Here is a 27020-nt window from a genome sequence, read left to right as displayed (position 1 = left end):
ATATGGAGGCTGTGAGCAATGGCTCAAAGACAGCATCCTAGAACTGGAGGCTTTATCTGGCTGTCAGGTGTACTTTAGAAAGCACATGCTACTGCCACTGTTAAGCCTTCACTTATTCTAGCTAATTGCAGGGGTTTTGTCTCAGTAGTACCACCCATACTCTTTCATGTTTTGTGACTATAGAACTTGCCTTTATCTTCCTCACCCCCTGCAGAAAACTACTGAAATTAAAATTGTGGATTTGGGAGGCCTTTTACACTCCCACAGATGTTTGTGTAGGAAAGGATGACTTGGCTTTTGGATTTTAAAAATCACAACAAGCATAATAAGGCTTATTTGTCACACTTTTTAAGAGGAGACTTCTTTAACAGCAGTCCACACCAATCTAAAGATAGCTGAATAGCTCTGGTCCAGACAGCTTTTAAAGCCCAAGCAAGAACGTGTCCTGTAGTTTCAAATAAACCATTAGTCACGATTTCAAACTGTTCAAAAGCTGCATGTTCCATTTGCTTTGTAGGGGATTCATCAATAACTTCCAGCTTTAGTCCATGATGCATCTTAGCTATTGTATTCAGGGAACACCAAACACCAAAGCACATAAAGAATTAGCTCCTGTACCTTCAAGTGGACTGTGGATTGCGTTAATTACTCTGTGGAGCTTGTTCGTCTTCTTTCTGGAATTACATTATCACGAGCTGTGAAACAAAACATAGATCATGATGTTCCTTGCTACAACCTTTCCCTTCTGGATGTTTAGATTTGTAAGGTTTCAAACTGCAAAGATAGCTCGAACTGAGCCTAAGTGAAGTCTTCAGACAAACAGAATGCTGCATAAAATGACCTGTTGCTCAAGGCATTTGCAAAGTAGTTTTTTACTGGTCAGAGTAGAAAAATCCATGAATACCTTTACCTTCTAGACAGAATATATTAATTCAGTTGTTCTCCTGTAGCAGCAATTGCCCATGTTCTCCAGAAATGGAGAGGCTTCCTGACTGTGTGAACATGAGGAACCCCGGACTGCTTGGTCTCAAATTTGTCTTGCCACACATTAAGCAGGAGCTTGTTGTAATTGGAGGTTTACCGTGTATGCTGAGGGTACTTGAACACTTGGGATGTTCATTCCTCTGTACTTAAGAGTTAATTTGGGCTTTCCTTCTGACAGATTAGCTTTCCAGTAAAACAGAAGTTGTCACCCTAATGGCTAGTGGGAGTGCATAGCGGATAATTCCTCAGTTTTGATAAAATGTGAGTCTTCAAAGAACAGTTAGGTATCTCAGAACTTCATGGCAAACTACATGTTAAATATTTGTTCAACACTGAAATATCTTACTCCTTCATGATCAAAATACTCTGGAATTTGAATTCCACTGAGTTTATGACAGTAGCCCTTTCATTCTAGTACAGAACAGAAGTAACCTTCTAAGAATCTAGATATGGCTGAACAGAAACTATTTTACCCAGCCCGCTCTAGGTTTGGTTACGCTTCAAGGACACGCTGTGATTCCCCCTTCCAGTATCATGCAGTGAAAGGTACAACCTCAGTGGGATGCTCGCTTTGTCAGTCCTGAGGTCTTGTCAAGCTGATCACTAGTCAGTCATCAATTAGGGAGGCAGGGGTTTGTGTGGGAAGGGCACTGGGGTTTTTTCTTATTACATAGTTCATGGAGCAGTAGGTAACAAGAACCTTTCTCAGGCTCTGTTGGTGTTTTTCCCTGAAAAACAACCCTCCATGATCACGTTGCTCTCTCTATTGGTGCTTGCATTTATTTAAACTGGATAATGTGTTTGCATCTGAATTCTAGTTATTTTCTAACCATGGCATATGAACATAAACTTCTCCATTACACTTCTTCTTTAATTTCCTTTATATTTTATGGAACATTATGACTTTTTTTTTAAGATTAATGTGTCAAAATAGATTTAAAATAGAACTTGGACTTGATTGCTTTTCAATGTACATTATGTGTGTATGATAGCAAAGACACCCAGTACATAAAGGAGTAGTCACTGCAGGCAGAATGCAAAAGGAGAGGTAAAGATAGTTGCCAAAAGTCACCCAGAGATTCAGTGGCAAAATAACCCAGAAGAACTGATATCTCTTCCCTTCCTGTTCCCTATCTGTAAGTTAGTGCAGCTTCCTGACATACTGGTCAGGCCTCACACTTGGTGCTTTTTTTAATTATCTCAGCTGCATGGGCCATCAGTCCAAATCTGTTCTTTCTTATGGACTACTACAGTGTGGGCAGAGCACTTGAGAATAAAAAGCCATCTGTGGCTGTATTTGTGATGTGACTTTTCACATCCCTACTTCCACTAGAGAAGGAGCTTTGTCAGCGTGACTGGTGGGGTGGAATTTCACACTTGGGTTCGTTGTGTTTGAGAGAGGAAAGATGCAGGTTTATTGATGGCTTTTGTGGTCTCAAAGCCTGATGCAGTTTATAGATCCAGAAGAAGGCTGAAGAATGTAGTCATGCTCTCACGCTGCCTGTTATGCCAGCCATTAACTGCTGGAAGGAGATCAGTATTGTGCTCATTGTCATTAAAAGGAAGAAATTAAACCTCCCTTTGTAGAAAAATCATACAAGGGAGATGTGCTTTTGCAGAGTGAGTCACCTCCTCGCTTTAACTTCTTCTGTTTAAGTGAAGGATAAATCTGTTCTTGATCTCATGAACAATGCAGGTAGGCAGGAGGGTGCTTTTTTCCTTTTTCTTTTTCCTTTTTTTTTTTTTTGCTTTCTAATCAAGTATACCTCATGACCTACTGCTGCTCCAAATCCATGAATATATGTATGAATGTATGAAAACTCTGTGCTTTCAGGATGTGTTATATAAAAACACCCCAGCATATCTAGATTATGTATGTTCAATTCACACAGCTGTTTTTGCTAAAAAAAAGTCTTTGCAGAGCCAGGCCTGATGTCAGAATCAAATATTTTGTAGTTGTTTGACTTCTAGTGAACAGTAAATTAGTATCTTGGCTTTAAAGTATTTTGCTGTTAGTGACTGTACAGGTCAGTCTGTACCTGTCACACCCCACCAAGTACTAACATTTACTAAACACCACACACATACCAGGAACTAGCAGAGGCAGAGCCAGCTGGTTTCTCCTCTAAGAAGTCACAGAGTTGTTGCCCGTAGGCCATCTGTGACAATGTCTTAACTGTTTTCCAGCCTGGGATAAGGATCTGTGTTCTGAACCCTTCTAAGCACACAGCTTCCACCACAGGAGTAGTTCATAAGTGCAGCTTCCCTTTTCCCTTGAAACGTTCCAGCCACCTCCCTGCTGGTGGAAGAGAATTCCCAGAAGTGCATTTCACAGTGCTTTTTTGAGACTCATTTCAGTCCAGAGCATCAGCCAGCCCTGCAGATGCTTTCATACATTGCAAATAGGAACTGTGGAAGTTCCTTTCAGAGTGCAAATGCTGATTACATTTTCTATGATAATCTATTCCCCTTCCCTATCTAGAATTAGTGTGCTGCTAGAAACCCTCTCTTTATACCACGATTTATCTCTTTAAGTGTCTGCTATGTAACTATGTAAATACTGGTGGCGTATCCCTGATAGAGAGATTGTCACTGCATTGCTACTGGTAACCAGTGGTTATGTCACTTTCCCTCGCTTGAATAGGCTTTGACTCATAGTGGTTTTCAGGACAATGGTTATAAAATAACACACCGAGGGGTTGCCGAGACTATAGTTTTGCAATAGAGAAAACTGCCGACCTCAAGGCTGCAAGAAAGCATTTTTCCTTTTTTTTTTTTTTCCTTAAGGGTTTTATTCTCTTATAGCATGAGATTTTCTTGCATGGAAGTTTGGAAAACAAGAAGTCTTATGTTAGCAAGCTGGAGTCTGGTGGGAAAACCCCACACTCCCAAGCTAATTCTTTCTAGCTGTTCTGAAGCATTGCTTAACTGAAATTTTAAGTGCTTCAGCTGTCCTACCTTTCTTTGATTTACTTGCTGTCAGGCTGTGCTATACTTTAGATTCAAATATGATTTAAGTGATGGCAGAAAGAAGTATGGAAACCAGTGGTTCTTAAATTCTTTTTCCAATCAAAGGATTTGCCTAAGAACAACAGGTAGATATTGAACTCATTAATTCAAAGTGTATATTATTAAAAGTTAAGATCCAGAATTTAAGTGGCTAAAAGTTGTTTTTTATCTTGAAGTTCATCTGAACTTTGTCAAGTATCCTCTCTAAACAAGGTCTTACAAAACTCATGTTACCTCTCCTTTCTTCCATCTTTTCTCCTGTCCATTCAAGCTCCATAGGCAGGGCTTGTCCCTTAATACCTGCTTAGCTCACACAGTCTAAGCTGGGGAGTCCAGACACTTCTGTAAGTAGGAAAATAGAAATTTATTCCTTCATCCCGTCCCTTGAGTTTCATGAGGAGGCAAGTAGTATCAGTGACAGGACATCCTCAGAAATTTCAAATTCTGCAGTGGATTTCAAGACAGCATGAAAAGTGCCCCACATTTTTAGAACATTTGAAAGGGTATGTATATATAACGTAACATGGACATTTCTGGTAACTATAGATATGCATGAAACTGCAAAAAAAAAAAAAAAAGCATTTGACAACTTCTTTTAGAACAACTGCTTCTTTTCGATAGTAGCACAGGTGATTTTCTCCCTAGGCTACATTTAGCACAGACAGTTACACAACTAGTGCGATCCTCTCATCTAACAAGAATTGGTGGGAATGTGCAGATTCAAACGGTCAACACGGCTGGTCTTGAATAAAACAAAGATACATCACGTGCTTTTTTCTAGAATCTGGCATGGACAGGTAGAGCTGTGCAACATGCCATGCCGTAAATAAATAAACCCAATAAAACTAAATAAACACAGCATTTTCCTTCTAATGTTTTCCTTAGTTGCCCTAAAAGCACGATTACCTGACATCAAAATAGCTTCACCACTACGTAGATTCCCTGAAAGGGACCGATTAACCGTGCAAGTACAAGGCTCTACAACTCCAGTTCTAGCAGGGAACGGCATCTCAAAACCTCTTTGAACCGCTGTTTTCTCCGTGTCACCGGCGGCACCAAAACGCCGAGCCCGGGAGCGAGCCCCGCGTCCCACCAGCGGGTCAGACCGAACTCCGAGCACGGGGCGCTCCCTTGGCCGCGCGGCTCCAACCCACCCGCCGAGGGGCGGACGCGGCCGGGCCGGGGGGTCTGAGGGGCCGGGGGGTCTGAGGGGCCGGGGGGTCTGAGGGGCCGGGTGACCCCTCACGGGGCGGGGGGAGCGGGGTGGGCCGGGCCGGGCCGGGGCCGGCGCGTTACAAAACCGCCTGGTTTTGTAACAACCTGCGGGCGCTGCCCAATGAGCGGCGGCGCCACCGTCACGTGCCCGCCTTTATATAAGCGTTGGCGGCGGCGCGGGGCGCTCCCGGCGCGGGGCGGCAGCAGCACCGCCATGGGCCGGCGGGGCCGCGCCGCGCCCCCTGCGCGCCCCGGCGCCTCGCGCCGCCCGCCCCGCTAGAGCCGACGGCATGGGCTCGCACCTGCCGCCGCCGCGCCCCGAGCCCCAGCTGGTGCTGCAGCTGGCGGCGGGGGCTCTACAGGCGCAGAACTTGGAGGCGCCGGGCGGCGGCCTGGGGCCCGAGTGGCAGGTGCTGCTCGGGCGGGCGGACGCGCTGGCCTTCGGCGGGCGGCTGCACGAGGCGCTGCCGCTTTACCAGCTGGCGTCCCGCCACCAGCAGCTGCGCGCCGAGCAGCTGGAGAAGCTGGTGGAGTGCCTGGCGCAGAGCGTCCGGATCAAAGAGGGGCTGCCCGCCGCCGGACACCCCGCGGCACCCCGCGAGTGGGACGTTTTCAGGTGCCGCAAGTGCCAGGGCTTCCTCTTCGAGCCCGTTTCCTTGCCTTGCGGACACACGTTCTGCAAAAAGTGCCTGGAGAGGGACCGGGCGCCCCAGTCCCGCTGCGTCCTGTGCAAGGAGGCGGGCGGCGCGGCGGCCGGGCAGCTCCTGCGGGTCAATGTCATCCTCAGCAACCTGCTGGCCAAGTGGTTCCCCTGCCAAGTGAAGGCTTCGCAGCTCCGGCACGAAGGGAACCTCCTCTACAAGGAGAAGAAGCTCCAAGCCGCCCTGCAGAAGTACAACGAAGCGGTCAGCCTAGGTAAGGGCTCTCCCCCTCCCCGGCGCTGCCCCGCGGGGGACGCGCTCCCGCAGCCCCCGGGGAAGGCAACTTTGCACCGGCCGGGGCTCGCCCGCGGCCACTCCGGTGCCTCTCGCCCCGCAGAGCCCCGGGCTCTGCCGGGGGCAGCCCCCGCGTCCGGGGGGGTGTGCCGGGGCCGCGCTCCCGCCGCCGCCGGCCCCCCGCGCCGGGCCCTGGGGGAGTGTCGGGGGTGCCCCGGAGGGGGAGCCCCGAGGAGGGGTCGTGGCTCTTCGGCCCGCGGTGAAACTGGGTCAGGAGAGCAGCGGTTGCGTAAGCCGGAGCCTGCGGTCCGGCCGGGCTCCCCCCGGCCGGCGCCGTTGTGTAACCGGCGGGGCCGGGAGGGAGCGGAGCGCCGCGCCCCGGGCATCCCGCCGCGCCCCGGGAGGAGCTCCACAGGGGCCGGGGGCCGGTCCCCGCGGACCACCGCCAGGTGCGAAGGAGCCGCTCGTAGCCGGGCGCAAAGGGAATGGCGGGGGATGCGTGTCCGGGATCCCGCAACCCCGGCTGACCCGGCTCGACTCTCCCGCCCCATCGCCGGGAAGCGCCTGCGGGGCTGTGCAGGGAGAACTTTTTGACGCGGTCCTTTTAATGCAGTTTGAGGAAACGCAACTCACACACTGCACGCAGTAAGGGGGAATTAGAGGCAAGGTATTACGAGTTTCACTTAAATGAGAAAGTGTTCTCAGAAAAGTGCCCAGCCTTCCCTCAGCTTCCCTCAGCACACGTTTTGTCTCGATGCTACAACGCGCCGTGTGTGTAACTCGGTGATCAGTGTAGTGCTATCTGATTCTTCACACTGTCACTTCTTTTCCTGTGTTGAGCGATGGCACGAAGAGATCGCTATGTATCACTTAAAAACTTTGATGCCACGGATTTTGAAACTCCTCCCTACAGTATGCCAGCATTCCTCCTGCCGCCTTAAATGTCTCCTGTATGTTTCTACCAACCATCTGATCCTCAGTCAGCACTGGTAATTTATTGTGTGAGCGTCTCAGCATTTATTTATGCAATGTTCCCTGCAGTTATATAATACATAGCTGACATTTTGTCTGGAGTTGCCCAAAGAGGTTTCCAGATTTCATTTAGTACATAGTTATTTAAAAACTGGATATTTTGTGGGTTTGTGCAACTCAGAAGCACCAACATGTGTTTAACAAAAAAAAAAAAATTAAGGAGTAAAGCTTATGTAACTAATTTTTATTTTACTTAACCACTTTTTCTATTTCTTACAGCTCCAAATGACCACTTACTATATAGCAACCGGTCCCAGATTAACTCCACTTTGAAAGCTTGTGAAGATGCATTGCACGATGCAGAAACAGCGTGCAGGCTCCAGCCATACTGGTTGAAAGTAAGTTCTGACTCCAGTTTTACTTTGGTTTAAAATCTAGGATACTACCCTGGTAGGAAATGGTTAGAATGGTCAGACAGCTGAATTTGAGGGAAGCTTTAAATCCTGTAACTTCTTGGACCCTTGTTGTTTACAGACATTTAACCACGGTATTCTCGAGCTTCCTGAGGTAGAGAGTGATAATCATGGAGCATGAGCTAAGGCTATTGTCTTTGACCTGGATGAATATCAAGTTCATGAACTCTCTCTAAAAATGAATGCTGTGCTTGTATCATTCTATAAGGACAAAATTACTATTTTAGGAGATTAATGCAGGGGAAGTAGATGTTTCCAAGATCATTTGGGCTCAGGTGCTGTGAAAGTCATATTTGCTTGAGTTGGAGAATATCCTGTAGGAGTTTTTAGGACCATTGCGGTTAGAAACGCAGAGTGGTGGTGTCTAGGTGTAAGAGATGCTTATAGTGACTTTTCCTACTTAACTTTTTCTTCTTCAGAAAGATCTCTTGTAATTTCATCATGATTTTATTGCCTATTTTCATGACAAAAGAAAAAAATACTGCAACTATGGATGTGTTTCCTTGCAGGGTCACCTGAGGAAAGGACAGGCATTAGCTAATCTGGGGAAAACAGAAGAAGCTTTAAGAGAGTTTCTATTCTGCCTTGCTCTAGATACTGGGAACAAGACAGCCAAGTCTGAGGCACAAAAGGTGAGTTCCCTAAATCATCTGGAACTATGTTATTGTTTTCAGTGGCCTTTCATTAAGGAGGATGGGATTATTTCTTTTCCCCTCTCTCATTACTGCAAAGAGCTGCACAAATCCAGACATTTGAGTTGTGTATTGCTAACTCGAAGATAGGGAGGTAGCAAGAAAACATACTCAGCAGGTATGAGGTGGAAACAGTCAGGACATTAGCATCAGCAAATCTGAACTAAAACTGAGTTGTTAATAATTGCCACCCGCAGACTACTGTGATTCTCTATAGTCAAATTTCTAATCTGATTCCTAGCCTGGCAATCTATTACCAATGATGGAGTGCAGAAGAGGGGGAGTTGCTATTGAATGTTGTATCAGGCCACTGACTGGCAGAATGCAACACGCAGCACTCATCAAACTCCACTTGGGAGCAGCAGCTTTCTTCCCACTGCCAGTCGCGCTGTGCCGAGTATCGGTGTGTGAAGGAGGCGTGAAAGAGGAAGCAGCCAACAGAGGAAGAGCTGTTTTTAAAATAGTTTTCTAAGGTTGCTAATAATTAATGCTAAGTAAGCAATGAAATGGATCTGCAGTGTGACTTTTTTCAGCAGCAGCCTAAGATGTGTGTGAATTCTTAAATGGCTTTTGTGAATACTGCTCTGTGTTGCACACCCCTCAAAACTCTGATTTCCTGTGAATCAGTATTTTGACATTTGACCGTTTTTTTTGTTGTTGTCATAGCTAAAAGGCTCAGTGTGGCAGTGATAGCTTATGGCAATAAAACCATAATAGTTCTATCTTCCTTCTATTGAATTTTCTTTTATGGCAGTGTGTTCAGCCCATTCTCCATCACTGGTGGGGACAGGAGGTTTAGGGTTTCTGTGTACTGTAACACATAAGGCTTTCTAAAAGTAGAATTCTTACAGTAAAGCACTGTTCATGAAGGTAACAGTATAACCTGTATGGCTGTAGCACAATCAAATTTCTATCTCATTTTAAATACGGTTGAGATTTCAGTCTCCTGGGAGTTTTTTGTCACTGATGTTTGAGGGTTTTGTTTGCTGTTTTCCCCAGTGGGTTCCATGCAGTCTTTCATTGTCATTGTGTCATGCTTTGTGCTCATAGTCATGCTGGGAGACTCTGTGCACTAGAGCAAAAAGACAAGAAACAAACAGATATGTTTCTAAATTCTGACTCCGAATAGCCCTAACCAAGACACTTGATTTCTGAGCAGTGGGGTTCTGAGAAAAACTAGGCTTCTTATGACCGAAAGAATTACTCGTGCACTCATCAGACACAGAGTTCATCCATGATGCAATGTTTTACTGGGTCATTTCCAAGGCTGTTTGCATAACAATGACATACTACGTTTTACCAAATTCTTTGGGTGCAGCTGTGATGTTCTGCTTGTATTAACTGTCTGCACATGTTACTTTGAACACAGTGTGATCCTGTGGAATCCTTTTTGGCTTTAAATAGAAATCTTGGCTGTCATGTGGCTTCCTTAGACATCAGCAGGATCACCTCGGTAGTATGTTGAAATTAGTTTTTGAAGTGTGAATCTTCTATTCAGCTCTGTTTCTTTCCTTAAATAATCATCTGATAAGCTATGCCATACAAGGGGCTTCAAGCTGCTACTTGAAACAGATCCACTTATTTTCTTATAGCAAATAAAGAAATAGCATTTTTCTACTGCCTACCTTTTTTTGTATTCCCACATAAGTGAATTAAAAATAGCTACAGTTTACAATATCAGAGACATTTACTCAACTGATCTTGGATTAAGCCTGTGAGAGATGAGTGCTTTCTGTACTAGTAAACTCCAGTGAAAGCTTCTGATGTGCAGCAAAAAAACGTACTTAAGAAAGATGGTAGTAATTTCTGGTGAACTTTGAACTGCAGGACAAAAACGACAAAGGCATGTTGTGTGTCACATCAGAGAATGATTAATAACTTTATGGGCTTATTTAACGCTGAAAATGTTTCTTGCTGTCTGTTTGGCCTCTATTGCCATAGCTCTTGATCTTTTTGTTCCTACCCTAGTCTAAAGGGCTCTTTAAATGGTTTTAACAAAATCAAGGATGCTTCTTTCAGCTATTCCCTTACTTGCTTTTTCATTTAGAGGTTATAAGGAAGGAACTAAGCAGTGAAGTGTTCTGTTTTATACCACAGCTTCTACTTAGTTTGTTTTCACTCATCCCGGGAAATGCTCAGGAACACTTACCCGATATCCTGCAGCTGTTGTCACATCACTCTAGATTAAAGGGGAATCTCCTAAATTCAGTGGGATCTGGAGGCACCAGCCATAACCTACAAAGGTTGCTCAAGGTAAAGATCAAGTCTGATGTGTGGTTCTTAATTTGTTGTGTGTTTTGTGTTCACATTGGGAAGCCTTCTCTCCTTTTTGCCTCTGGGAGATAGGAGGATACATTTTCTCAAATTTTTACTGAGTTTCAGAACATACAAAACAGTGTTGACTTACTGAAGTCTCCTTAATTGACTTTAATACAAGTCCTCTGTTGTTCTGATAAATTTTGTTTCAGAATTGATTGGGTTCAATTCCTCTAACTGTCATTAGGTCTTCCAAGTAGTTGGTAGTGGGAAAGGGCCTCTGAAGATTGGATTGAGATACCCTCAAAAGCTGTGAAATGTTAAAATCTAGACTTTCAGCTTGAACCTGTAACTGGTGATGTCAGTGGCAAAACCAATCTGCATTCAGAGTCTGTACACTACTTAGAGGTTATTGTAGAGGTATGTCAGATACATCAGCAACTTTATAAGTTTGCTTTCATAGCCACAGTTTTGTAAATGGCTGTGGAGGTTTACATTCATGGGTGTGTGAGGACCACTTCTGCTTCACTGAACTTTGGGATGGGGTTTGCATATACTGTATATGTAGGAGGAAACTTCAGTGGTCCTTACAAACAAAATGGTAGGTCTTGAGCAGCCTTGTTGAGACCAATAAGAAACAATCAGTGACCTTGCCTTCTGGAAAGGCTGTCAGGATATTCTGACAAGAAATCCTTCTGTATGACCCTTTCACAAAGTCATTTGAGGAGCAGTTCACCCATCTTTCTGCATGTTACACATCACCACAGCTCCTGCTCACAATCCACACTATCTGTTTTGGGGTTCATCTGGGGAGCTGATGTTACAAGCTGACAGGTGATGTCCTGTAGCCGTAAGGGGATAAACACTGAGCGGTTTATCCTTTGCGAAAGAAATCTGTCTCTCAGAAGGAAGCTCTGTGCACTTTCTCTTATAAATTTTTTGTATTTATACTGCTTCCTTGAAATAAACTCGCGTTGTTTTGGTTGTTCTGATAGTTGATGCCATCATTATGATATAAACAATATGCAGTTTTTCCGTAGGTTAAGTGATAACAACACATTTAACCTGAGATCTAGCTGCATTTCTGCCTGAATCCAGTTTCATGACCTTCCAGCTATAAAGCCACATAAAAGGGCTGAAAATATTCAGTGGTGGGGGTGGCAGAGAGGGGAAATAATCTGAGTTTGTTGGTTGGTTGTTTTTTTGTTTTGTATTAGAATTAGCAATTCTCAGACTCTTGCTTCTTGACCTACTAGCTTTTTCCTGGTGATCCATAATATTAAAGATTTGTGACAGGTTTGGGGTCTTTCCTTACCAGGTTGTTGGATGATTGGTCAAATGTCAGTTCTCTCTTCACACAGGTAAATGTGGAACAGAAAAAGGGTTTTTCCATTCAAGAGGAACCAAATGTAACTACTTCTGGTAGTTTGAGGAAATCGATACAAACCACAGAGAGCAAAAAGGACTGCTCGGAGGAGGAGAACAAATTCACCTCCATGCCAGAGTCTGCTTTACTCATTTCTGAGAAATGCAGCCTCCTGAAAAGGAAGTGCTGCTCGGAGGAGTTGCGAAACGCTGAGGTACCCTGCAAACTGATGAAGAAAGGTATGTTTAATTACACACAGGATGGGTTCCATGACATGGAATCCTTGGAAACTTTGCTTTTATAAAACTCAAAGGAAGAGAGTCCAAATTACACTTTGGTTTTTAAACTTTGTTTTGCCTAATGAAGGCATGATGTGGAATCTTTCCTGTATGTGGGGAGAAAAAAGTCAAAAAAGGGTCGAAGAAGTTTGGGCCAAGTGCTTGTTTCTCAGCAGAGCTTTAATCTTTAAGGAACATCAATGTTGCATGTGGTCTTAATGCTTTCTGTATCAATTTTAAAAGTTTAAAAGCAAAAATTCTATTTGTTCATTATAACTGGCCTTGTTTTCATGCTGTGGGATGTATTTACAATGGTATGACAGAAGAATTTGTCTCACTTTAGACTTTCAGCACTAACAGTGTTTTGACATTGTTAAAGCAAGGCCAAGTTACTCTGTAACTGGGTATAATGTGACCAAAATTAAGAGGAAGTATGAGGATTTGCTTTGCATAGAAATTATTGTAATGATGCTTAATGGTTCAGTAAATTGCAAGTATATACAACACCCATTTAAATATCAGATGTTGATGGAGATACATGGAATAGCATTGTGTTTGCATAGTTCTGTTCAATTATTTTTTTGTCTTATTGATAGATACAGTTGATACTAAGGAAAATAGTACTGGACAACATATTCCATTTGAAGTTGTGGATCCATCAGATTTGGACTGCTCCCTGTGTATGAGGTATGCGTTGTTTTCTCATGGATGTCTTTAGCTTTCAAGCTGTATCTTTTTCCCTTTTATGATCTACAGATTTTCTAGCTTACTTGGTACTTATTTTTGCCCTGACTTGAAATAAGTTTTCACTATAATCCAATGATGCATTTCTAGACCTTTGGTTCTGAGCACTGTTCATGAACAGGGACTCTTTGATCTGCTCTAGGCTACTGATTGTTTTGGGAAGGGCACATAAGGTCACATGAGGATTAAGTGTGTTAGTGAAGGTGTCTGGAAGATTTCCTCTCACCACTGACACACACCTACCCACTGACACATATAGTGCACAAAACCATGCTTTGTCCTCTGGAATTTGTAGAGCTGTTTGTAATGTTACGAAAAGCACAAAATAGCTGAAGAGACCACATCCAATGAATATTCTGAGTTTGCATGTGAAGTACTGTGTTGCTGCTGTTGCAATAGGAGGATCTTGCAAGTAAACAAGAGCATGCTTCTCCTCTATTGCTTAAGAGACATGTTCCTCACTTCATTGAGGGTGTCACTCCATTTGCTTAAAGATCTCTTCCAGTTAAACAGCAGGTATTCTTGGGGACAGCAATGACTTGATAAAATAAGTAGGAGTTGTCAACTGCATCTATTTTACTACTTGTTTTGTAAAAAACATTTTAACTTTGGCAAAGACACATGTGGGGTTTTGTTACTGACTTAGAAATATTGGGAAGATGTTTCACTCACTGCAGTGAGTGTTGCTTAGGTTTGTTTTTTTTTTTAAGTACCCAGATCTATGAATAACACACGGTGGGGTTTGCACTACATTTTAAATTCTTAAATAGCAGCCTCTTTATGGATTTACTTCTGAAGGCCTGTGTTTTGAGAAATCTGGATTTGCTTTGTTTTTTTGTTTATATGTGGAGAAGGGGGCTTCAATTTATTCCAGACAAACTGAAACCTTTGAGGGAACAACTGCTGTTGTCTGATTTGCTTCTGCTTGAAATAAATCAGATCTGCCCCCTCTCCCTGTCTACAACTGAAATGTGTTCCAAAAGTTTATACAGCTGTCAAAACACTCGATACTGCAAAGAGCAAAACTTTCCTCTAACAGAAAGCCACACAATTAGTCTTAGGTTGTTTAGTGATTCTACATGTTTATCATGTCCACACAGCATTTTTCAGATGTTTTTAATGAAGTTAATTAGTCCTACTTTCTCATGCTGTGTGTTAAGTCAGAAAGAGCCAGACTACAATACATTTGTAAAGGAATTAGCCCAAGGATTACTGATTCCCTTACAGTATAGAGGATGGGGGTGCTGAGCTTGTAATTGCAGTCACGAATCCAGGCCTTGCATCTAGAAGGATGTTAGCTTTGTAACATCACTGCACAAGGGAGGCTTGTGCTAAGGAAAGCTGTCATAAGATCTTTGTTATTGATTGATTGTAATTATTGCCTGCCATGTTCTTCAGAAGTATTTCAGGGATTTGGTTCCTGAGGTACTTTGAACTAATTACCTAGTAACCTACTGACCTGTTCACAATTAACTTCAGGAGCTGTTATTAACCTGTTTGTCTGGTGGAGTGGCCAAAATGTTACTGATCTACATTTGCTCCCACAGCAAGCAGAAAACACAAAGTAATAGTCAAAGCAACATACTGGTGTGAAGGAGACTCAGGCATCCTAATAGGAATTTCTTGTCTTTTTGCTAATGTTTCAGATGAAGTCAGTCATTACTAAGTAATTACATATGCAGTCCAGTGCCTACTGAAACACATTGTACAGTTCAGTGTTTTACACAGTTAAAGCACTAGGGAAGCCTCGGTGCAGTGAGGTTTCTGTTTATGAAACAATTAACAAGTGTTTTCAGTTATACAGTCAAGCAGCAGTAAGATAGGTGTGGTATTCTAGATACTTCTTCATATGTTCCATTGCTTAAATGTCAATATTTATATTAACTAATGACATTTAATAAACTGTCCATGGCAGTCCTGTTAAGAGCTGATTACATTCTTAAATACTCATCTTGTTAAAGATGCTGTTAAATGTGGGTTTACGTATTTGTGATTTCCACAGGTTTAATAGAACATAGTGTACTGTTTTGATAAACTAATATTTTAAAGGAAGCATATTAATTCACTTAAATTATGGTTAGACTAATATTTGAGACCTTAAAATGCTTAGACAGTGTGTTGTAAAATACAGTATATGCCAAACACTTTAGTTTCTAGTTTTGAATTACTTCTATTTTTTTATTATTGATGAGGAAACATCACTTTGCAGTATCACATAATCATTATAAGGAAAAAAATCCTTACATGAGAACAAGTGTCACAGAGGTACTGAGTAAAGGTTAAATACCACGGTACTTTGCAGATTTGGCCTTATATATTTAAATATTCTTCTAGATGAAACATGAACCTAATGTCACTCATTCTCCAGAAAAGCAGTCATTTGAAGGTTAAAACCTGTCTAGGCCAACCAGAAAAAAAAAAGTCTCCATTAGAACTGGCAATAGTAGAATCATAAAATCATTTAAGTTGGAAAAGACCTTCAGGATCTTTGAGTTCAGCCATTAACCCAGAACTGCCAGGTCCCAGTTTATTGCAGTCACTGATGTGGGCCTTTGATGCAAATAGCTATTTTGTGCTTAGCTCTACTCATACAAGTAATCACGTGATTTCCACAGTAATAGTTGTGCAAGTATTGCTCCATTTCATTAGCAAAGTCAGATGGTCCCAATTCTGGTTCTGTTTGTTGCTCACATAGAGGAAAATTAAATCCTGCCTTGTTGGAAGTTCGTGACAATATTGTCACTCACATTCATCAGAGTCAGAGTTCACATTGGGTGACAATAAGAAAGTCTGTAAGCTGAATAAGTACCAACGTTGGTTGAAGAAATGAAAAGCAAGAATCAACTTTTCCCCTGTAGTAGTCAGTAGTTAAGTTAGTGAATGAATTCAGCTTTTTTGAGTAGCAGCTTTTTTCTTTTACTTTGGTACAAGATATTGTTGTCTTTTTGCTTTTGGATTTTTCAATCCAGGCTCTTCTATGAACCTGTCACTACACCTTGTGGACACACCTTCTGTCTCAAATGTCTGGAGAGATGTCTGGATCACAACCCAAAATGTCCCCTGTGCAAGGAAGGGCTCTCAGAGGTAATGTTTGGATTTTCTCAGCATAAGTTCAAGTGCAAGGCATAGGAACACCTTCACCTTCAGAACCCCTTGATATTTCCCAACTCCACAGAAATATTACATAACTTAGGAAGAATGTGACTTTTTAAACTCTCTTGTGAGTTACCAAGCATGGATAGTTTCTGTTCAAACCTTAGGACCAGGCCTGTACTTAGAAAATCTGTAGATGACTTTACTTACTTTCCAGATTTCTGAAGAAACTGTCTGTAACATAGAGAATAGTTGAAGAAACAAATCTTCAATGGCAGAGCAAGCTTAAGAGATCATAGAACCACAGATATCAGGAAATGGGGGTAACAGGTGGCTCCCATGTGCACAGGCACCATACGCTGTGAAATGCTGGACATTGTCTGTAACTGCTTGTGTGTGTTTTTCCTGCAGTGCTTGGCTATGAGGAAATATTGTAAAACAGTGCTAATGGAGGAGTTAATAGCCAGATATCTTCCAGAGGAACTCACTGAAAGAAGAAAGATTTATGAAGAGGAAATAGCAGAGCTTTCCAAGTATGTAATCCATTTATGTAAAATCCAATCTCTAATTCCACTGCCGTTGGCTGTGAATGGCTCCGGCTGCTGTGGAACAGCAGGCTGAGATGCTGACAAAGGAGCTTCTTTCTCTGTGTCATTTTAGAGAACAGGGTCCAGGTGAAACTGTGCTTGAGTGAGCATAAAATCTGCACACTGGGCTAAACAATAAACAGAAGTAGAAGAAATCCAGAAGGTTGTTTTATAAAGGAAGTATAAAGCAATGTGGTTGCTTTCAGTGGACCTCTGTGAAAGGCACAGAGTGAGACAATAGGTGGAAGCAGTCTGACAGGATGGGGGTTGGAATGTACTGGGTTGGGAAGAATTGGGATTAAGGAAAATTAAGTAAATAAAAGCAATAATGAAGATACAATAATGCTCTCACTAGCAAAACCAGAAAGCATAATGAAAAATTCTTCTACTATTAAGTGGTATATAAATATAATATCTAGTCAATTGAGGGAAAACATTTACTTAATCCATTAAGAATTTTTTTCCAAAGATGTTGTAATTTCTATTTAAAGACATCATAATTTGAAAGACTATGTTACTACGTATTTTATACCTTGTCAGTGGTTTGGTAAAATGTCACATCTGATTTGTCCTTTCTCTCTTACAGCCTAAATAAGAATGTTCCCATATTTGTCTGCACAATGGCTTATCCTACAGTCCCATGTCCTTTGCACATCTTTGAACCATGTTATCGCCTGATGATTCGGAGGTGCATGGAGACTGGCACCAAACAATTTGGGATGTGCATCAGCGACCCTGTAAAGGGGTGAGTGAACAGCGTGCTTGGACCATGGGATGTACCCACTTAGTCTGGAGCCAGTGTCTTTGGAAAGCTGCAGAAAGGTCCATGGCTATATATCTGCAGTAGTTTTCCAGCAGACAAAGTTTCTTCATAATCATGCTGCTTGAAGTCATTGAGAAGACGGAAGTTCCTCTCTTGATCACTTGGATTCTGACTAATATGACTGATTGTTCTCTCAAAACACACATGACTAGTGTGTAGCATATGAAATTGAGCTGCAGACCTCTTGTAATACATGAAAGGAAGTGTATTGTCTACTATTTTCAAATCTGTTGAATGCTTTGGCACAAGAAATCAAGTTGAAATGGCAGTACAGCACATTGGGGGGGTTACTTTTTTATATTATGGGATATGTTTATGTCCTCAGTGTTCTGAATATAGTGGAGGCTGCAGAGGTATAACAGAACCATCATAAAGACTGACTGACCATTTACATTGAGAATTTACAGTCAGTCTTGGGTAATTTGACCTCAGTGTCTGTCTCTGTATTTAGATTTTCTCCCTTCTTTTTATAGTATCTACCTACTGGGTACGTATACACTGTAAGAAGCATAACATACACAAAGTACCCACCTACAGAGTTAAATCTGCTGAAACTGTGGAAACACTTTTTTCTTTATAGATTTCCTAGTCCTTCCATAATTCTAATATTCTGAATTGCACTTGCCCTTCTGTACAAATTGACTGAACATATTAGGGTTATGGAGAAAGTGCTCTTCTGACCTATATAACTTTCAATTTCATAAGATGTTCCCTGTATTCCAAAACATCCAGTTATCATTAATCAGATTAGACAGCCTGAATCTTCCTGATAGTTTTGCAAACAATTGTGGAATAATTTGAACTACAGCAGGTCAGTATTATGAACAATAGAAATGAGCTGACATTGGTAAATACCTTTGTGGTAGGGACTGGCTGTATGGCAGCTCTGTGGAACTAAGGGTGGAGAGAATAAGACTTGTTTACTTGCTTTTGTTCTGATTTCAATAGGTTTGCAGATTATGGCTGCATTCTGGAGATAAGAAATGTTGAATTCTTTGCTGATGGTCGCTCTGTTGTAGACAGCATTGGCAAGAGGAGATTTAAGGTGATCCAGCACAGCCAGCGTGATGGATATAACACAGCAGATATTGAGTACATTGAGGATCAAAAGGTAAATTTAGAAATATTTCATTTAAACTGTATTACTTGTGAAATTCTAAGTGCTTGTTTTCAGTGAGTTCTTCTTTGTAGAAGCTTATAGTAAAACAAATTTGTGGTATTTATTAAGTGCTCATGGTTAAGGTGGGAAACATAATAGTTACCACAAGCATGCACACATACTGCCCATGTACTGAAGACTGTGTTTCCTAGAGGCATTTAGCAGAGGACAAAACTGAGTGAATCCAGGAATGAAATCTTACTGCTCTTCTAGACAGAGTAACTGCTATTTATAAGAGGGTAGAGAGGGAACCTGCCTCCATTTGCATGGAATCCAGTTAGAAAACTCCCATTCAGGTAAGAAGGAGCAGGTTTGAGCCCACAATAATCTTCAAAATTACATTAGTTCTTAAGAGCTTTCGTATGGGAAGATAAAATGTCTACTCTGAGGCTCTACTAATTTTTTTTTTTTAAACGCTTTGCATGGTCTTTTCTTCTGTTGGTTGTATATGATGTTTGTGTAAAGGCTTTTTTATATAGCAATCCAGAAAGTGCATGTTCTGCAAATAGATATCTTTGGTATAGAATACAGGGAAAGAAAGTGAAGAATTTGGGTGGGGGAGGGAGAGCAGAAGGGGGAACACCAAATGAGCTTTCAGCGTTTATCCCAGAACTCTCTCAGTGTGGTTTTTTTTCCTTTTTCTTTCCCTCACCCACCTCAGAAAATCCTAAAAATGCTGTGTCTTCCCCAACATAGAGACTGAACAAACAGTAACCTTCCCCCTTTTGTTACTCATTTCAGGTGCAAGGACAAGAATATGCTGCATTACTTGTTCTCCATGATTCTGTCTATGATCAGGCATATATGTGGTTTAACTCCCTCAAGCAAGCACTCAAAAGTCGAATTCTCAGTCATTTTGGTCCAATGCCAGCTAAGGATCCTGACCCACAGGTATCCAGAATCAGTGGCTTATGTAACTTTTAGAGACAGAAATAGCAGGGATATCCGATAAGCTGGCAGGCATTGCCTTTTAAGATGAAAATATGAATACTCTGCATTTACCCCACATAAGCTGAGTCTGAGTTCTATTGCCATACACCAGCAGTAGCACAGTTGTGAACAAAAGCTCATATTTAATGTTGATAACTTTCTAAGGCTACTTATCTGACTATATTAATCCCAGGAAATGGAAATGCCTATTCTACCTTCTCAATTAAATGATGAAGTGTAAATAGGCAAGAGAAAACCTGGTTCTCTTCTTAAAGGTCTGCAAATGGTGGGGGTCTTAAAATAACAGAATGGAACAACAAAAGCTAAATATGAAGAACTGTTATAAAGTATGGAGAAGGGAGGCAGGAATCCCAAAGAGCTGGGTCAGTGATAACATGGGGAAAAAAAATACATTTAAAAAATCTAGAAAGTCCAGCCTATAAATCGTTGCTAGAAGTAGAAATGCCTTCAACATTCTATTTTTAGGAAAGGTGAAATTTGTTTGTAATCTGTTTCGGGGAACCTGTAAGCACAGCCATTAGGTTGGTGATGAAATGACCTCGTTGCTAGATTGCTATCAAAAACTGTGTTTTCAAAGTTAGATCTTCAAAACCAGGACCTTGCCATCTGTATGAATCCTGACTTCTATTTTTCTTTTTCCCCTGGCTGTAGGCTAACCCTAATGGGCCAGCCTGGTGCTGGTGGGTCCTGGCTGTCCTTCCACTTGAGAACAGAGCTCAGCTCCCGTTCCTTGCCATGAAATCCCTCAAAGACCGCTTGAATGGCATCAGACGTGTCCTTACGTTCATGTCTCGTACAAGATCACGGTGATGGTGAGGAGGAGAGCTGTGAAGTCTCCCACAGTCCTTGACTGTAGACTGTCTCTTGTAACTTCATATAACTGCAATAATGTCTTACAGATTTGAGTGTCAGGATGTTTCAAGCCTGAAGTTCAAAGAGAATGAGTTATAAAGAGCAGGGGATGTTTATGGATACTTCAATAGTTTCCATTTGGAAGTCTGAGACAATTATTCAATCACTGCACTGCTAAACTAATAACAAATGTGATAGAACAAAAAGTGATCTTGTTTGCCATAAACCTTTTAAAAATCTTAAGGGTTTTTTTTTTAATTTATTTTATTTTTATTTTTTAGTGGATAAAGGATTAACTGTGCAGTTTAATGTGAAGCAGAAATAATAATGTTAATGCATTATTTCAGTGAACTGCAAAGTCTTTTATTCAAATGGTTCAGGTTTTATATAGCATTGTGTAAAATAATGTTCACAACTTCTGTTTGATAATTTATTTTTGCACTATGATTTTTTGTTTCAAAATGTATATTATTTATGTGTTCATTCGCTAAAGGAAAGTGAGCTGCTCTATTTATTTATAGTGTTTTTACCCTGTATTTATGACTGGGGGCAAAAATGATGATTCTTGCAGTGCACAAGCAACTGCTTTGATAATTTTTCAGTTATTTCTGTTCAAATACTTTGAATGTTTTTCTACTCATCCTCAGTTCTACTGTAGCTTAAGAAGGATTTTTTCCCCCGAAACATCCTGCCTTGAAGTCTTTGAATACACAGATTATGTTTGAGATAATTCAAGCACAGTTGTTGGAGGTTGATCCTATGCTTGTGACTAGGTTTGTGATGCAACCAAACAGTCAAGCACGTGCTTAACCTTGAGCATGAGTGTTTAAATGCTTGGATAAGTTTGTGTTGATCAGGTGATGTCAGTGGGAATTGACCATAGTGGTGACAGAAGGATCTATTCCCTAATTTTTCACAGAACGGAGGATAACTTGAAGTTGAATTTGTATCTGAACTCTTTCTTGCAAAAATGGACAATGGCTACAAAGTGCGAAGAAAGAGCCACAATATATGAAAAGTGGCTTATCCTAGAGAAAACTGGAAGTACTGGTGTCATTTCATTGTAGGTTAATACACAGACTTTTTTTTTTTTAATCAACTCTTGTTGCTGTTAAGATGAGTTTTATTTCTTTTAATTGTTTGGTGGGGTTTGGCTTTGGAGTGTGTGTATGGGACGGGGAGGGGGGAGTTATTTTGACCTGTAGGACTCAGAGGGCAGTTTGTGTCACATAAGAAGGAATATGTTGTAATAAATGCTATTTATTTCACCCCAATCTTCAGGTTTCTGTTAGCTTCAAATCTCTACCCAGCCGTTGCATTTCTCTTAAGAGACTGGGTAGTGTTGCTAATAATAGTTAACTCCCAAGGAAAACAAGTGAATTTTAGCATGATTACTGCTAGCTATAAAGCAGGTAAAAATAGGGCAGAAATGAGAACAGGAAGTATCTTGGTTTTGATTTTTTTTTTTTTTAAATCAACGGTTCCTATACTTGTTTTGCTGCTTTTATTGCTTACAGTGTACCACTTTCTGGGACTGCTTGTACCTCCATCTGACTTGGGCTTTCACTGATTTCAATGCGAGCAAAACTGGGCCTTTTATTCTAAGCTACTGTTTTCCTTTTCAGTGGCAAAAGCTAGAATGAAGTGAGAATGTTATGGAATGCTACACATTTCTTTGGGGTTTTTTTTACCCAGGATAGTACTCTGCCATTTCATACATTCTTTATGAAAAAATGCAGTAGAATTTAATGTCATTTTTCTGGGTGTTTTTCCATCTCATCAGAAATATTTATTAGTTAAAAGTAGTTTCCATACTGTTACGTTTTCATAAAACTACCTTCGTTCCCCTTTTTGTTAAATTCCATAGAACATTTCCATAAGGGTACCAAAGCAACGAATGGAAGACAAACATGTTTGACCTTTGTGATAAACATGGAATGTGTATCCTGTTTGCATTGAGCTACTCTAGAAATACTACAGCTTCCTTCCTCACTGCTAGATTCCTGCATTTCTTCCATAAGGGTACTTGACATGCTGTAAACAATCTATAAAAATACCTTCATGTTCTGAACAGTATCAAGTATACAGTGGCTGACACCTGCTATGGCATTTGTCTTCATAAATCAATAATGAAGTGATTTCCACTTGTTTGGAAGTGAAGCTGCATTCAATGCAATTCTTCCACAAACCATTATGTATTATTGCATAACGTAAGGGCCTCATAGTGCTCCCATAGGAAAAAAAGCTGTCACTTTGTTACTCTTATCTGTGAGAAAAGGACCTTAAATATTTAATTTAAACTGTTTTCTCACTGATGTCATTATTGTTTTTCCCTGCATGCTATGTATTCTACATACTCATTCTGCCAATTTTGTTGTTTTAGAAACTGTCATGGAAAGAATCCTTGATTTTAAAAGTGAATATTATCTTTTCTGTTAGCCTTGACTGAAGCTGCCAGAATTTCCTAAGCAGAGACTCTCGTACATGCCCTGCATCATGAACACCCAGTGCATTTGCTGCCACCTGGAAACACTGGACCTACTGCATGTAATGCAAACAGGTGATCTGCACGTGCACAACAAATCAAACACATCAAAAAGTTCATCTCTACACGTACAGTAGCATTCTGTACAGAGCATAGCATGCTCTATGGCCACACATCCTAGATTAATGGCTGTAGTCTACAAATTCCATCAGAAGAAAAAAACAATATCGAGAAAGAAATTTGTTAGAGAACACAAACCTGTCCAGAAAAAGCTGGACAAGGGACAGCCCTAGCCTGCAATAAGTTGAGATGGTAAAGTTTCAGTAATGACATTTAAAAACCAAAAAATCTTCTAGTTATGCCACATCATTGCTGACTATTTTTCAGTTGTGTTAATGAGTACAAGGATGTAAATGCAACATTTATCACAGGCATGAATAAACAGCTGAGCAGATCTAAAAATACCTTCGCTTCAATTATAGAAACAGCATTGATCAGATAAAGTATTAATTGGGGGAGTATTTTATTTAAGCTCTTTGCATTTTTTCTAGACACCAAACCCAGTTCCATAACCAGTCTTGCTCATCTGTTAAAAACAAAAAAAAAATCATGACTCAAACTTGTATTTCCTGTGTGATCAGAAGTATTGATTAATTGTTCTTGTGGGGGCATAAGTAATGCATAGGCTGCTTAGAAAGTAGTTCAGTAGTTTTAATAATGAAATGATAAAATGGTGTGATAGGCCATTATGCTAAGTCTTAAGTGATGTTCTGGTGTTAGATGTGAAAGTTTCTCTTATTTTTTTTTCTTTAAGTGCTGATATCTTCCATTACCTTATAGCAATAAGAGATACTGAATGGCTGATCTATTGCTCAGCCTGTCCTTCTGTCCTGTATGACTGCTTACTGACAGAACACCTCAACCATGGATTTCTTAATCCAAAGATTGTTTTAGTCTAAAAAAAAAAAAATGTGGATTTGGTCTGTCTTAATCTGTGCTGTAGAGAAAGAGCTTCATAGAATTGAGTTCTGTTTTAGATGGTCTTTTCACAGAATTGTAGAATCCCAGGTTGGAAGGGACCTCAAGGATCAGCTGATCCAAATTTTCTTGGCAAAAGCATAGTCTAGACAAGATGGCCCAGCACCCTGTCCAGCCAAATCTTACAAGTGTCCAGTGTTGGGGAATCCAACACTTCCCTGGGGAGATTATTCCAATGACTGATTGTTCTCATTGTGAAAAATTTTCCTTTTAATGATTTCTACTTGGTGCTGAACTTCTACTGATGTTTAAATCAATGACAGACAGGAGTTGTATTTAAATGCAATGCTTAGGAATGGAGAACATGTTCACAAACTCTTATTTAAAAAACAAAGTGTAAATTAACTACAGGGTTTTTGTGCATAAAAACCCCATGGACCTATATGCACTTAGGGTAGTGCTTCCCATTTCCTCCAAGTCCTACATCAGATGAACTCAATCCCTCTTTTCCACCCCTGCTTGGTTCTCATTTAATTTGTTGGCTTCACAACAGAAATTGTAACTAGTGCAGCACATAGTTTAGGATCTGGGGTTTATTCCAAAGCTCAGTAAATCACTGAAAGTCTTACAGCTACAGAAAAATGGTAGTTTGAGCAAAGTCACTCTCTTGAAACACTTTGCTAAATAAATATTGTCTGAAAGAAGAAAGAAACTAATCTGCTTAGACAGGATTAAAATGGTGGATAATAAAAACCTGAACTATTACATTGACTTACTCATCCAGGTATCATGTGAAGTGCTTACTAATGTTGGAGTTTCATAAGGTCTAAAGTAACCCTCACATAGAAGTGCCTGTATTCTGTTATTGCCATTCTTGAGCTTTTTAATAGTCATAGCCATATATTTTATAAATATGAAACATATGCACCTTTTAATCTTTACATTCAATTTGCAGAACAAAGGTTTACAGAGCAGAAGTGTAGCAAAAACAATGTAATAGTTTCTATAATTCCCTGATGAGGAACGGGAGAAGTACAAAAATGTGGAGCAAAAGACTATCTGTGTAAGATGTCTTAATTTGGAACCATATACTTGTCCAATTTAATTCCATCAAGCTATGTGGTTACAAGAGTGCCAGAAATATATCTATCAAGCCATTTTAAATAAAAAGTTTTGTGGACTTGTATAATCCATTTGTTTGTAAAACATCCTTTTGTGCACTGTAATGAACTTGAAATGTAACTTAAGTTATACTCTCATATCACTGGACAGAGTACTGTTCAGCTACCTCTACATAAGGTTGAAGTAATTTGTTTTTTCCAGATTTGTTTGCATTGTCATATAAAATATATTTTAAAAAAATCATAGTCCAAAGAACCTGTATGTGTTTGTAGATGTACTTATAACTATGTTGTACCAATGAAGTCTGTGTGGAGAGTTGTTTCCTAATTAAAATTTTTGTGTTCTTTACTCTTTGGCTTCCATAACAAAGAACTACAGAGATGAACAAATATTACACTGGAGCTACTTTTTGTAGGTATTTTAGACAAAGGAAAAAAGAACAGCTGGATCCTGCAGTCACACAACAACACTTGAAGCGAAGAAGCCAAACCATAGAAATTAAGTTGTTCAAACCTCAGAATTTGTAAAAAAAAGTACAGCAAGTGCTTTTTCTTTTTTTCCTTCCCTTGTTGCTGTAGTAAAGTAAGAATAATGGGAGCTGAAGAGGGCCTGGCTTACAGTACTACCCTGCACTTCTCTGGACTTTGCTTCCTCTTCTTCCCTACTTTACATTTGCTTTACAGTCTGCTGTGATTTAAAACTATGACCAGGATACCTTCTCATTTACACTCTCGGGCAAGAATGCATCCTGGCCACACTTAACCTGTATCTATGTGGTGATGAGAAGATTGTTTTTAGTGAAGAAGAAGTTCCATAAGCTTATCAAAGCCATTAACTTCACAGAGAAAGCTCGAGAATAGTTTTATTCATAAACTTAAGAGTTTATTCTACTAAAAAAATGAAATCTGCAAAGTGTTTTGCAAGTCACATATGTATGGGCTGCTTCTTTTGCCTTGTCATTTAAGCAAGATGTAGCCTGCTTGTGACTTGCTGCCTAAGCCCCAGCTGCTGCTGGGGTCAGAGGTTGGCTTGCTGGTCTCTCGATGTAAGCTTATTCAGGCCCTGCATTTATTTTAGAATCCAGGGCACAAGCTAAGGCTGTATATGGTGGGCCAACAGCTCATTATGTCAAGGCTGCTATTTTCTACAACAAAATATATTTGCTTCTGAGTAGAGGAAGTGCTTTGGTTAAAGTGCTTTTTCACTGGGAAATAGTAAATAGTCAAAACTGAAGCTTTGCTAGGGAAAATGTTGATTTAAACTATTGTTTTTAAGTCATAACTTTAGTTTTGAAACCTTTAAGATCAGTTATAAAAATGTGGGGTTTAGATGCAGTATAAAACAGAATTTAAACCAAATATAGGATAGCAAAATATTTCCCAACTATTTGCTCACTGTGTTCTTGTTTTATAAGTGTACCTACACAGATTGATTCAAATGATATTTGAAATATGCTAAAGTCATCTACACTTACATAATGCTTTATATTAAAATTATCATTAGCAATTTTGGATGATCTCTATCATATGAAGCACTTCAAGAAAAACTTCCAGTCAGCCTTTGCTTCCCAGTTCCCCGAGACAAGACCCTGTGCTGACTTCACTGTGGGTGTGAGGCTGAGGGAAGGGTGTGCCACAGGATAGCTCCTGGCTGTGACCTGCCACAGCTTTTGAAATGTCAGTCAGCTGTAATATGTTTTTTATTCTGTGAATGAGATGCCACAAAAATCCCGGAACATCTCTTAGCATGCTGTGGTTCTCTGTATGACTGGGTGAAAGGTGTGGCAACAGTTTTTAGCTTCAAAAGGTGTGCTGACTCCTCAGTTTCAACAGTTCTTCAGCTCTGCTGTAGGAGTTATGGCTTGCCTGGTCTTTGCTCCATACTACTCACAACCAAACCCAAGGTAAGGAATGCCATCAATCAGCCTCTTGGCCACACATATAGATTAAGGAAGACTAGAAACTGCATTACTAAACTATTACAGGGCTGGGACTGGTTTTTTTAGAAGTCTTTCTGATTTTCAAACAGGTTTTCATCAGCAGTCAC

At 40.7% G+C, this 27020-nt stretch overlaps 1 protein-coding gene and 1 long non-coding RNA gene across 3 annotated transcripts; one reads left to right on the top strand and one right to left on the bottom strand.

Annotated features, from left to right (window-relative positions):
• Nucleotides 1-522: 522 nt before the first annotated feature.
• On the bottom strand, nt 523-5154 carry LOC108498757. The gene is made up of 3 exons (XR_001875297.1): nt 4900-5154; nt 4228-4335; nt 523-695 (listed from the first exon to the last, which is right to left on the bottom strand). It is a non-coding gene; the product is annotated as an uncharacterized LOC108498757 (long non-coding RNA).
• A 344-nt stretch (nt 5155-5498) lies between these two features.
• Nucleotides 5499-25322, top strand: LONRF3 (LON peptidase N-terminal domain and ring finger 3). Of its 2 annotated transcripts, none has more exons than XM_017816777.1 (13): nt 5499-6123; nt 7395-7513; nt 8098-8220; nt 10378-10533; nt 11898-12141; nt 12777-12867; nt 15894-16008; nt 16429-16550; nt 17191-17349; nt 18376-18538; nt 19328-19477; nt 20189-20349; nt 22829-25322. In XM_017816777.1, exons 1-12 carry the CDS (start codon nt 5499-5501, stop codon nt 20345-20347), a joined length of 2226 nt encoding a protein of 741 aa, XP_017672266.1. In that variant the 3' UTR covers nt 20348-20349; nt 22829-25322. The 2 variants fall into 2 exon arrangements, with proteins under 2 accessions (XP_017672266.1, XP_017672256.1); XM_017816767.1 differs by having other exon boundaries at nt 21309-25322.
• Nucleotides 25323-27020: the final 1698 nt, after the last annotated feature.

Source organism: Lepidothrix coronata, unplaced genomic scaffold, assembly GCF_001604755.1.
Source record: "Lepidothrix coronata isolate B3197 unplaced genomic scaffold, Lepidothrix_coronata-1.0 Scaffold2, whole genome shotgun sequence".
Lineage (NCBI taxonomy): Eukaryota > Metazoa > Chordata > Aves > Passeriformes > Pipridae > Lepidothrix > Lepidothrix coronata.
This window is presented reverse-complemented; position numbering and strand designations above follow the sequence as displayed.